Here is a 13,465-nt window from a genome sequence, read left to right as displayed (position 1 = left end):
TGCGTGTTTGGATCCTAGCGCAGACATACCAATGAGTTCTTTGGAATTTAAGTACAATGTGTGGCAACTTACTACCACACATTCTACTTACCACAAAACGTTCAAGAACCTTATCATAAGCAGCTCTCTTCAATCTAACCGTACCAGCAAGCAATACTCAACCAATAACAACAGCAAGTATTGATTTTATTGAACACATCGCGGTTGCAAGTTGTGCTTTAGATAACAGCAAAGATAGCCCTGAAAAGAGCTGTTTCTGGAAACAAAAAGGGAGTTCCGAAAATAACTGTTCAGCAAGCTCAAGCAAGCAGCAGCAGCGACCACCACCGTCACCGCGGCAGCTCGGAGAGGAGAGCCTCCGACAGCGCAGAAAAGGAACGAGTCCCCGTGCATTCCCAACGCCACGAGTATTTAAATTAGCACCGCGCGTATAAGTAGGCTTATTTTCTGTTAATAAATTATTATTATTATTCTGTCCACTCTGAGTATTATTTTCTACCTACTCTACGCAATATCTCCAAAAATGTATACCATAGCTCTTAGGCCCACTTGCGTGGATCACAGGGTTAAAAATATAAACTCAGAGGTAACTAACTCAGGGTTAACTTTGTAAAATTTTAACCCAGACTTTTGATTGCGCTAATGGAAAATAACCCTGAGTTAGCTAACCTGACGTTTCTTTTTGCACTCTGTGAATCTATGTCCCGTTCCAGGCTGAAAGGGACCAAGTTTCTATTGCCGTAAAAAAACATTGTCTTCTATCTCGTTTTCACCTTTGGATAAAACTATACCTCTCTATTTCCATTTTCGCAATCTGTCAGTAATTTGTATTTTGTTTACAAAGTGTCATATTTGTGATTTCCTTGTAGATATACATTACGAAAATTATAAAAAATTGAAAAGAAGCGGCGGTAGCTCAGTCGGATAAGCGCTCGCTTCTCACACAAAAGATGCGTGTTTGGATCCTAGCGCAGACATACCAATGAGTTCTTTGGAATTTAAGTAGGTACAATGTGTGGCAACTTACTACCACACATTCTACTTACCACAAAACGTTCAAGAACCTTATCATAAGCAGCTCTCTTCAATCTAACCGTACCAGCAAGCAATACTCAACCAATAACAACAGCAAGTATTGATTTTATTTAACACATCGCGGTTGCAAGTTGTGCTTTAGATAACAGCAAAGATAGCCCTGAAAAGAGCTGTTTCTGGAAACAAAAAGGGAGTTCCGAAAATAACTGTTCAGCAAGCTCAAGCAAGCAGCAGCAGCGACCACCACCGTCACCGCGGCAGCTCGGAGAGGAGAGCCTCCGACAGCGCAGAAAAGGAACGAGTCCCCGTGCATTCCCAACGCCACGAGTATTTAAATTAGCACCGCGCGTATAAGTAGGCTTATTTTCTGTTAATAAATTATTATTATTCTGTCCACTCTGAGTATTATTTTCTACCTACTCTACACAATATCTCCAAAAATGTATACCATAGCTCTTACGGTGAAAAAAACATCGTGATCTAAATGTGTACCCTAAAGTGCATTGCACTCTTTCAAAAGCGGCGATACGGCTCGCGACCTATCACGTGAGTACAAAAATGTACAGCGAAAAGTGGGTGAGTCACCTCTGAGTAACTACATTACAGTCATAGTCGTGAGCATATATGTATGTAACTACACCATCGTGCTCTTAATTTCACAAGTGGGACCATTTGCTACTTTGCTAGATAGGGGAAAAATATAAGAATGATGAGTTAATCATCATAATCAAACATTTCCAACGAATACAAGAATGTTGATAAAAACCTTTTCTTTTGACGTAAGCCGGGTTAGCGTCTTAACCCTCCAATATTGGGGGGTTAAATATTTAAGAGTTTATCCCAAGGTTAGCGCTCATATTTCAGCGATGCAAGACAAATTAATAATCTAACCCTTCTTATGTCAAATATCTCCGAGTTAATTCGCTAACCCAGGTCTGCGCAAGTGGGGCTTATATAATTAAAGATACTTTAATAAGTAGGTATTCTGTAACGCTGTTAGCTCAAATGCTTTGTTTGATTAAGAAAATACTGAAGACCTCGTTAATCCCCTTATTGACCTGTATCGATGTGTGTATCATGCCTACACGTGATACTAGCAAAATTTGACAACAGACGAGAACTTGCTTACTTGCTAACATTTTGACAGCTGTTGTCAGTTGTTTTTTAGTAAACTTTTTTTTGTATACTTTTTCACTCATTTGTCATTTTTCGTTGTTTAAACTTACCCACTTCTTATTTTTCTGATGGATTAATATTTAAATAAGGTACCTAGGTATACCTATGTTTCTTATAACTTATTTCAAATATCACAGAAAAACAAAAATATTATCGTCGCCGACGATCGGTGCCGGCCGGCCGGTTGGCGCTTTGTTTATGTTTTAATCACAAGTAACTATAAGTAGGTACTTTTACTCACCAGCTGACCATTCATTAAATAATTAGATACTTACCTAGGTAGCTTTTTTTGACTGACAATTCTATTTTATTCTCTCTGGGTCTCTTGAATGGAACTCTGGTGCATATCTCCAAGGTCTAAACTGCCTTCCTAAGTTTGGACCATTTCCCACCATGCTGGTCCACTGCGGGTTGGTGGGTTCACATATTTAGATGTGCTAAATCTAGATATGCAGGTTTCCTCATAATGTTTTCCTTCACCATAACAGAGATTATACATTGTACTTAAACTGAAAGAACTTAAGTTGAACTCAACTCAACTTGCTTAAGTGTTCTGGAGTGGAGACTGTCCAGCAGTAGACTGCTATAGGCTGGTGATCAGAATAGGTAGTGCAATTTAGGGTCAACATCCTCAAACTTTATATTAGTATGGAAATGTATGTGTGTTATGGTAAAACCTTTTTACGGCGAAGAAACACTGGCTTGCGGCAACAGCTAGTCCCAAATAAACAGATTTCAATTCCTTTTTAATGTGCATAATTAAATTTTGGATATTCTTCTATCTCTTTCTACTTTTACTGGTAGCCTTTTCTACAGCTTTATAAGGTTACTTTTAGAGTATCACATATTAAAGTATCATTATACACAAAATCTCTGAAAAAAAATATTATTATTATAACTTACCTGCTTATTACAGATAGAACAATATGGAGCAATGGGAATCATTGATAGAAAGTTATCCGAGAGAAGCAACGCTACAAGACTTCGTGAAAGCTGTGGAAACAGCCGAGGCAGTGGCCAAAGAGGATTTAGCACCATTTGAGTCTGGTTAGTACAAACTGGACATATGAAATCAACTGTTTCTGGATCCCTAGGGAGAACCAAAGCAGCCTACATGAGTGTATCAACTGTACCTTTTATTTTTTTTGGATTTGCAAAAGTGGTATCTACTTTGTTGGTCACACAACTTTTTACTATACTCAAGAAAAGCCAAAAAAAAATATGTGAATTTCCGTAAGTGGTTTTAAATGAACACAAAATATTTTTTTGCGAATTTCCTAATATTTGTTTAAATGACCCCCTGAGTCACTCCCTCCCCGCAACACCCAGCGCACACACAACCCCCTATGAGGTAAAAACCCCTAGATTAGCTCTAGTCTTATCAGTGGATGTTATAAAGCTAATAATGTCAATTCTGAAGGCGGAAATTCTAATTTTAATGCTGTCAAAACCTTAAATTCTTTGTTTAAAATTCGACTCTATGACTGTTCCTTGAAATCTCATTTTATACTAGCATTTTTTTTTGTTTGACAGCGTTAAAATTAGAATTTCTGCCTTCAGAATCGACATCATTATCATGCTATAAAGATCCCTAGGCAGCCACCTAGTAAATAAATGCTTCAGCCAAGCATTATTTGAGCAATAGTAGCTCAGTCAGTAGATATTTAATTTATTTCAATCATAAAATAAGTTATTTTTAGTCTTTTCTGTATATAACAATAAAGTCATTGTTCTTAAAAAACTATATTTTTATCACAAACAAAAAACCTTTTTTTTACTTTACTCTCTCTTGTTTTTTTCCTTCCAGACCGGTTCATAAGAACCCTGCTATCTGCCCCGGTGGACCTGATACTGTCAGTCCGCAGGCACCACCACGAGGATGTGTGGTCGTCCACCGTGGTGCGCTGCTTCTCCCTCGTGGAGGCCCTCGGGGAGAGGTTGCAAGACTATCAGGAGGACTTGTTTAAGGTACTTTTATTGGTTTTATATTATTATAGTTTAATTAGATGAATAATAGTTAATAAGTACAATACTCTTTATTTTCACCAAACGAAATTATACAAAAAACAACTTATAAAAAATATGGCTTGCTTTAACCAATATAAAGTAAATAGTTATTGAAAAGGGGAGGGCAACCAGTGCCCATACGCCACTGCAACATATTGTGACTCCCCTTGCTGAGTCGAATTACACTCTCCACATCCAGGTCTTTTATAAACCTGACGATCTTACGAGGGAGAGACCTGACATCTATGGCTTGTTTAAGGTATGGGAGGGTTCACTAGCTCTTTTGTAGCTCTTTTGAGATATAAAGTCATGTGCGTTATCAAATGATCATGTACTTTCATAACTGACTAACAGACATCATCTGCCAATATTTATTTATTTATACTTTATTTATTTCATCACGACCCATTACGTCCCCACTGCTGGGGCACGGGTCTCCTTCCAATGAAGGAAGGGTTTAGGCCTAGTCCACCACGCTGGCCAAGTGCGGGTTGGTGGACCCCAGCACAAGCAAGCTTGTGCTGAGAGAGTTGCCGGGTAAGTGGGCAACCCGACTGTCAGATGTTTTCAAGCCGCCCGAAGGCCTCTGACTAGGCTTAACGACTGCTGCCGAAGCAGCAACCGGGACCCACGGCTTAACGTGCCGTCCGAAGCACGGAAGCGTCCGGAAAAGCACCACTTGAAATTGATCACCCATCCAATGGCTGACCATGTCAGTTGTTGCTTAACCTCAGCGATCAGTTACGATCACTGAGGCCCGCTCGACTACGGACGCTTCACGCGCACACGCGCACTTTATTTATTTATTTTAACCTAATGACAACAATTGTACCAATGAAGAGAGTAACTAATCTAGTAACCGAACTAATCCTAACTAATATTATAAATGCCAAGGTAACTGTGTCTGTCTGTCTGTCTGTTACTCTTTCACGCCAAAACTACTGAACGGAATTGAATGAAATTTAGTATACTGTATATATGTATGTATATACTAGTGATGTAACGAATGTGGGTTTTTGGACATTCGCATTCGCGAATACGAATGCGAATGCGAATATTCAGTTTGTGTTTAAAATTGGCGCCACTTGTACGTTCCGTTCTAGGCGCATTCCGAATCAGACTAGCCAACACTAGTCGTAGTTTTTTTTAAAGTAGTAACACTTTATTAAGCTCAGTAACTGTTACGACACATTGCGACTGTGTGCGGTTTCTGAGGGCGACTTAAATCTTAAACGAAACATTTAAACGTATTTAAATCTATGGATGTCTTGCTCTGACACTATACTGTCAAAATACGCTTTTTGTTTGTTTAAAGAGTTTATTTATATTTAGGTCCTATGAAACTGTTAACTAAGGTGAAGTCGGCTAATGCCGAATTTCGGGTAATTCCGATTATAGACTATTTCTTCAAAACGCAGCCATACTTTGAACTGTGGAACCATTCACCTTGATGGCAACTTAATCTTCTACCTCGCTTGGGTTGACCCAGGGCGCTAGGACCGCTCGGTCCGTGCGGTAACAGTGCGTGTTAAAACGTAAAATTAGTAAAAAGGTGCATATACTTCGACATTTTCAAATTTTCGGAATTTCCCGCACATCGGTATAAAGAAATAAGTTTAGGTATTCAAATGATTGCTTTTTCATCCAAAAGATTGTCGTTTTCGTTTACTAAGTTGTGAGTTTAAAAACCCTAGCTCATATTTTTTTTGTATTTTCCGGATTTAGGGCGGATTCGGCCAACGTCGAGTAACTATTTACTCACGAGTAAACTACCAGTTACTCGCGAGTAAGCAGATTTTGCATTCTACCAAACCTGAAAACAAGATAACTAGCTTATCCCAAGAATAAAATGTTATACCGCCAAAATTGACCGTGTAACGAGCTTATCCGAGAGTAATTTTGTAATGGCGGCAGCACATCAGCTGATTAGAAAACCGTCATAATGACATATAAACACATCTGTCAAAACATAAACAAAAGTACGTTAAAAGGCAAAGTCTCAGAATAACAACAGCGAATAAAATTTTAAAACATAAACAATTTCATACTTTTATAATCCATTCAAACTAAGTTGGCATGTCATTTCTATTGCATGCTTTGAAACGCAGCTATTTTTATTTTAGTTGCATTACAGTTTCGTTCCTCGTTCATTCAATTTAATCATGGTATAACTTGGTAGAATGCAAATGTACTTATCCTAGATATTTACTCGCGTATAATTTTAATCCCGGTATAGTTATTCTCGTGTAACGTGATGTTTGGACGAATTCACCCTTAGCCGACTAACTCCAAATGTTAAAACATTTTCTTATGAAATTCTGTGGATCGAGTAATTTCGAATTATAAAAAATTAAATATCACATAAATGTGTAAAAGTATTTCTGGGCAGTTCTAGGAAATTAGGAAATATTACGAAATATGTTTTTGCGAGGTTGATCGATAAAAAAAACAATAATAATAAATTACCCTCGACCAGTGAAAAAGATAACAACGTTTGAAACTTAAATATTTACGAATTCCGAGGGTATTTACAGAATCCTATGAAACAGAGTTTTAGGTTGTATATTCAAAGTAAAAGTATACAAAGCGACCTTACATGAATAACAATAACCCAACCAGTTCTGATAATATGAGAAAATATGAACATGTAGCGAACTCGACCAAAAACCTTTCGGAATAACCCACCTTCACTATATTTAAAGTTTCGTTTCCCAAAGTAAATAAATAATACCAAGTGATAAAGTGGTCTTACTGGTAATGTGATTAAGAGGGTAACTTGTAATAAAAAGGGTATAGATACTATAGATGAATGGATTTTGATTTTGTTAACCTACCATTATTTTCAAATAGTTTTTTGTAATGAGTACCGATATTCGCAAAACATTCGCACAAAATTTTGCGAATGCGAATGCGAATATCCAAAAAAATGCGAATATTCGCGAATGCGAATGCGAATGCGAATATTCGTTACATCACTAGTATATACATAATGGTCTAGACCATGACAAAGAACATAGGCTACTTTTTATCCCGGAATTCCCACGGGAAAACTTTTTAAGGCGAAGCCAACAGCTACTTCATAATAAATTAGGAGCTCTTAACAATAAGTAAATTTTCGTGCTTTAAAAGTTCTTTTTTCTATCGGCCGTTAAATAATAAGCCAGATTATGTGTATTTTTTTGTCATCAAGTAAATCAAGAGTAAATAGCAAATTTGTGTAGCTGTCCAAACGGGCCTATTATATTTCGACGACTGTAATGTCGACATTAAATCTATGTCTGTCTCTTTCTGCCCGTATTCTGGCAAAGAAAGGGAGCCATATAAAGTCAACATTAGCTTATAGAGGCTTACGGTCTTATTCATAAAAAACCTTAAAGTAGGTTTACTGAGCTCAATAGTTACGGAACACATTAAGCCTATTTGAGGTTTCGTAAAAATCTCTATTCATAATAGTTCCGTAAACCTTCAGTAACTATAGTGATGCTAATAGATTTCACAGACCAAACATTTTGACATTTACCCTATTAAGTTGCCGGTCCGACGAAACCATAAACAAAAATAGCGAAAACTTTCATTCATTTATCAATCTCTATTATCTATGTTAGCCACGGCGCGGCACTTAAAAAAGTTTACGTTGGCTTAAAGGCGCAGTTGGCCAAGCCAAAACCCACAAAAAAAATAATTAAATTTTTACGTTACCATGGCAACTTATTTTCAGCAAATATTAACTCACAACAAATGTCAAATCGTCAATAAAGCAGAACAGCTGTTGACCGGCCGCCATGTTTTTGTACAAGAGGAGGCTTACGGAAGGTGTATAGTAGGGTCCAGCCAACTTTAGCATATCAAGGTTTTACGAATCAGTTGGAGAGTTCTTTAGCGCTATTGATCGTTTATGAATAAAGTTTTTTTGACATTTGCTTATAGCAGGCCTATAGGTCTCCCGTAACTTTTTATGAATAAGACCGTTAAAGTTCATTTCTGTAACTTAGCGTTGACATAACAGTTCGTTGTATGAATTCGGGATATTTGATACATAGAGGTAAAGTGCCAATTTCACCATTCTCGGTTATCTAACCGACAGGGATTGATTTTTAAATTAAACGTCATATCCATATAAAATTCATGACAGATGTGTCAAAAATTAACCACTACTCCCTGGTTATGCTCTAACAGAGAATGGTGAAATTGGCACTTAAGCTTTATGCCTAGTCTTACCATACTCTGTTACATTACAACAAGGGATTAGTTGTTGACTTTTGACACATCTGTCAAGAATTCAATTTAGAAATTTTATTTTATAGGACACTCAACAATGTAAAAGGGTGTTAGTGATCTAACAGACTATGGCTTACACCAACATAACATAAACCAACTAAATTCAACCTTAACCCTCACAATAACATCGTTTCCAGATCAGCCAACTCCCGCACAGCGCGGCGGGGCGTCGGCGCGCGCTATTGGCTGTCCGCGCGCTGGCGCCGTGGCTCGGCCCCGCGCTCGCCTCCCATTGGCCGGCGCTGTTGCACGCCGCGCAGTACGCGGATGACGCGGTGACGGTGCGGGCTGCGCGCGCGCAGCTTGTTGGTTAGTCGTGAAAACATAGTAAAATAAATATGTAGTCATTTATTTCAGGCTATAATAGACATTCTATATTACTTACACACTTTAAGATTACTTTAAGATAAATGGAACAAACATAGGTACATATGCTCACGACTGTAATCCCCGAAGGGGTAGTCAGAGGTGACTCCACCCGCTTTTTCACTGTACTGATGAAGGAATTGAGGGGCTGCTTGAGAAAGGCCTTTGTCCAGTAATTAATAGACGACTACGGGCTGATGATGATAATGAATTATGAGATTCGTGAGTGCTGAGTTGATGACTGAACAATATATTGTGGAAAAAATGTAAGAAAGCAGTGTAGGTAAACAGTTTATGCACTAACGGCGTCCAGTGGATTTTTTTCTGTGGTCAACTTAATGAACTCTAAAGATTCTCTAAAGTAATAAAAAGGCTGATTGAATAAAAGGCATTAATCGTAGGAGGGTGAATCTATACTGACGAAAAACTATCGAACGAGTGCTGTCGTGCCATCGGCACTTTTAATACAACGAGGTAGGTAGAGTCGTCGCGCGGCAGCGCTCCGAAACTAAATTTTTCGACATTTAGGGCCTTACCACAAAAACTTAGACAATATTTAACAGGTGTTTAGCGCTGTCAAACGCATAAAAAATCTGTCAGATTTCGGTTTAAACACTTGTTAAACAATGTTTAAAGTTTTTTGTGGTAGTACAGATAGGGTCACTCCAGTTGCATTTTTTTACGGCAACATTAATTTTGTTTTACAAGTATGAACTGTTTTTCTTTATTTCAGGAACAATATGTGAATATCACCCGGAACTATTACAAAATGAAACAGGAATTAAAGTGTGGAGGATATTTCTTTGCACCCTGGAGGCGGCGAAAACAACAGTGAGTACTATTTTATTATATACACATACCTTCTTAAGGTTTTCAATGACATAAAAAGACCGAAAAAGTTTATTGTACTAAATAATGAAGATCCTAAAAATATTTTTGTAAATTTTCAAAAGTCCTGATTTACCCATTATTGGCTTCGTCATCAATCACGTCCCCACTGCTGGGGCACAGGTCTCCTTCCAATGAAGGAAGACGCTTCACCTTATCGGCTTACTATTATCTTATTTTAACACCCTGTATAATCCTATAAAAGAGGTACAGTCAGCCGAAAGACTAAGCCCCCAGTTGACCTCAGTTTCATCATATTCTGTTAGATCATGACAAGGGATTAGTTCATCAACTATTCATCATATTACATTCTTGACAGATGTGTCAAAAGTTAACAACAAATCCCTGGTTATCTAACCGAGTATGATGAAACTAGGCATAACCCCATGACTCAGCGGTTAATTCTCACACATTTAGTGCCAATTTCACCATTCTCTGTTAGAGCATAACCAGGGAGTAATGGTTAACTTTTGACACATGTCATGAATTTTATATGGAGATGACGTTTAATTTATAAATCAATCCCTGTCGGTTAGATAACCGAGAATGGTAAAATTGGCACTTACCCTATAATTGAAAAAGTAGACTTGACTACTGAGCCGTAGGGTCCCGGGTTCGATTCCCGGCTGGGGCAGATATTTGTTTCAACACAGATATTTGTTCTCGGGTCTTGGATGTGCCCGTAAAATGGCAATAGGCCCGCCCCCTATTACATTGGGACTAACATAAACACTGACGAAAAGTGGGTGCAACAATGCACCTCTGCCTACCCCGCAAGGGAGTACATTAGTACAAGTGTTTGTTTGTTGTTGTTGTTGAAAAAGTCAATTTTTGAACACCCTGTATTCCAGGACTCCCTAACAAACGCGGTGCTGACAGCCCTAGACGGTCTACTCCGGTCGTGCGGCCGCGACCTGCCCACGGCCGAGCTCAACCAGTTCTACGACACCCTGGCGCAGGAGTATGTGTATATCTGTAGCTGTCGGGATGGTGAGTGGAGATAATCCTAACTAATAATATAAATGCGAAAGTAACTGTGTCTGTCTGTCTGTCTGTCTGTCTGTCTGTCTGTCTGTTACTCTTTCACGCCAAAACTACTGGACGGATTTGAATGAAATTTGGAATACATATGGCCTAGACCCTGAGAAAGAACATAGGCTACTTTTTATCCCGGAATTCCCACGGGAAAACTTTTCAAGGCGAAGCGAAGCTCGCGGGAACAGCTAGTTAAAAATATACGAAATAGATGGATTATCGGCTTACTATTATCTTATCTTACCGAGCTCAACCAGTTCTACGACACCCTGGCTGCGGAGTATGTGTATATCTGTAGCTGTCGGGATGGTGAGTGGAGATAATGAGTCTTAGATTAAAAATATACGAACTAGATGGAGTGTCAGTGCCAAATAAACTTATCTACAAATAACATAATAATAAAGATCGCATCCAGTGGCGTGCTTTGGGACAGGCCTACGTCCAGCAGTGGATTGCTAATGATGATGATGATGACAAATGGGCAGTTCTTCTTTTTAACCTACATAACTTAGTCTCCATCAGTTGTGAAGAAAAAATCATGAGTTTTTCAAATATTTATTTATTTATTTATATTTCAGCGTGCATTGTACTAAAAACACAACGGCTGTGCACGTTTACAAAAATATAAATTTATATTTTTGTATTTAAAATTACGTTACAGAATGGTAAATCCGCGTGACAGAGGTGTATTTCATACGAATCTTGGCTGTCTCCCGCCACTTCATCCTGCGCATATTCGATAATGTTACAAAAAATATATATGACGACATAAAATATAAAAAATTATTTAAACTCCAGAAGATATTACCTATTTAGTAAAACAAAATATATATTTTTAAATGATTTCAGAAATATTTTAAAAAAATGTTGAAAATTTGTCTCTTACTACCTAATGTTTTAGTAGTTACATTCTGTCACGTAGGTTGCCATTTAAAATATTTGTTTGAGCCACTCGTCCTTATTGCCATCGATCAGAGTTTAGGTCTCCTTTTCCCCTTGGTAAGATTTCCCCTTTGAGATCCAGACACAGCGTATCGGCCACCCGCAAAGTGTAACAGGAGGTGCGTGTGTTTATTCGGCGACAGCTTCGTCACGTAGGTAATTGTTAAAATAAAATACAATTAAATTATTATTTTGTTATTTACTCATTGGTAATCACAATTACTTTGCAATCAACATGTGAATATTACACTTTATGTTACTGTTTAAATGCTAATCGACTTTGCAACACATTTTACCCCTCTGTCACACGACAAATCTGTCACATTCTTACGAAACACTCCAACCTGAGGAAATTCATCAAAGAAAAATTGAAGAGAAACTACACGTTTTGGTTAAAGTAAGAAGCGAAAGGAACGTCCAATACACTTGCGCTGCATTAATAAAAAGTTTCGTTTGTGAAAAAGGTAATTTCGTGCTATTGTTCTCAAGAACAGACGATGAATGTGGTAGACTGTTTAATATGGTGGAGAATGATTTATCGGATGTTTGATGATAACATTAAAGTCCTTCCAGCTTCTAAGGCAATTAAAAAACGAAAGAGTATTTTTTTCAAGTTCTAAGAGCCACTGCTGTATTTTCGAAATATGGCTGGTTAAAACTTTAACAAATTACGTAATTTTCCATTAAGTTACTTAAATTTTAGGTTGCCGAAAATATTATTTGTGCAGATAAACACTATTTTATGTAGTTGGAACAAATTTGTCCTTTAAGTTCCTGAAATACGGATATTTCACTCTCCAGAGGTTCTCAAGTGTGATTTCATTAGTTATACTCAGAATAAAGATATATCTAGTAATTTTTTTGACTAACTTGAAACCATAATGATTTATAAGTAAGTTACTAAATTATTATTTTTAAATAAAACTGTTTTATTCCAAAACGCTGCCGCATATTTAATAGAATAACAACTATGTCACATCGTTTACCACTCTGTAACGATTGGTGTCTCCTGGTAGTCAACTTATTTTTGGTCGTTTATATGTTCTGTTATAAATAGTGCAACTTTGGAAAAATCATATTAAATTTAGTCATTGATGTTAACGTCTATGCTGTTAATTTTGGACTGTAATTAGTAGCGAAAAAATATTTATAGCAAAAACAAGCTTCATTTTAGCTGAAATTGTGACAGAGTGGTAATAACTACTTAATAAATATATTGTTATTTACTAAAAATCCATTCCTTCATATGTTTTCTAAAATGGTATTATGTTTATTAACGTATCAAACATTTGTTAGTTATATACCTCGAAATCAAAAAATCCTTGTAGCTTTTCACCTATTCGCATTTCGCCGCGATATCAAAATTTCTGAATAGATTTTTATTCTTGTAGTATAATTTTTGATCGCTACTGACAATTGTCTGAAAAAATCATAGTAGATTTTCCTGCCTGCCTTCACTGTAGTCGCTTTTCACCTTGATAGATATTTGTTTGTAATGCATTATAAGGTACATATCGCGATATTTCTTTTACACTACAACAATATGCGACCCAAATAAGATGCGACATAAAATACTTACTTGCTATTCAAAATATATGCAGCTTAATAAATAAGCTATTGATAATACATGCTACATAAAAATTTGCTACTGCTGTAAAAATCTGTTAAAAATATATGCTAGTAACAAAATATACTACCGATATTATACGCTACAACAAAAAACGCTATCAAGGTGAAA

At 37.2% G+C, this 13,465-nt stretch overlaps 1 protein-coding gene across 1 annotated transcript in view; it reads left to right on the top strand.

Annotated features, from left to right (window-relative positions):
• Positions 1-2,109: 2,109 nt before the first annotated feature.
• LOC105394415 overlaps positions 2,110-13,465 on the top strand; it is a 46,106-nt gene continuing 34,750 nt past the window's right edge. The window contains exons 1-6 of the mRNA XM_048629732.1: positions 2,110-2,434; positions 3,128-3,258; positions 4,019-4,179; positions 8,634-8,805; positions 9,596-9,693; positions 10,602-10,740. Coding sequence (XP_048485689.1) covers positions 3,138-3,258; positions 4,019-4,179; positions 8,634-8,805; positions 9,596-9,693; positions 10,602-10,740 — 691 coding nt within the window. The 5' untranslated portion in view covers positions 2,110-2,434; positions 3,128-3,137. The remainder of the gene's footprint in view (positions 2,435-3,127; positions 3,259-4,018; positions 4,180-8,633; positions 8,806-9,595; positions 9,694-10,601; positions 10,741-13,465) is intronic.

The sequence above is a fragment of the Plutella xylostella genome, chromosome 24, assembly GCF_932276165.1.
Source record: "Plutella xylostella chromosome 24, ilPluXylo3.1, whole genome shotgun sequence".
In the NCBI taxonomy this organism is placed as follows: Eukaryota; Metazoa; Arthropoda; class Insecta; order Lepidoptera; family Plutellidae; genus Plutella; species Plutella xylostella.
The sequence above is the reverse complement of the archived record's forward strand: the minus strand, read 5'-3'. Positions and strand labels throughout refer to the sequence as shown.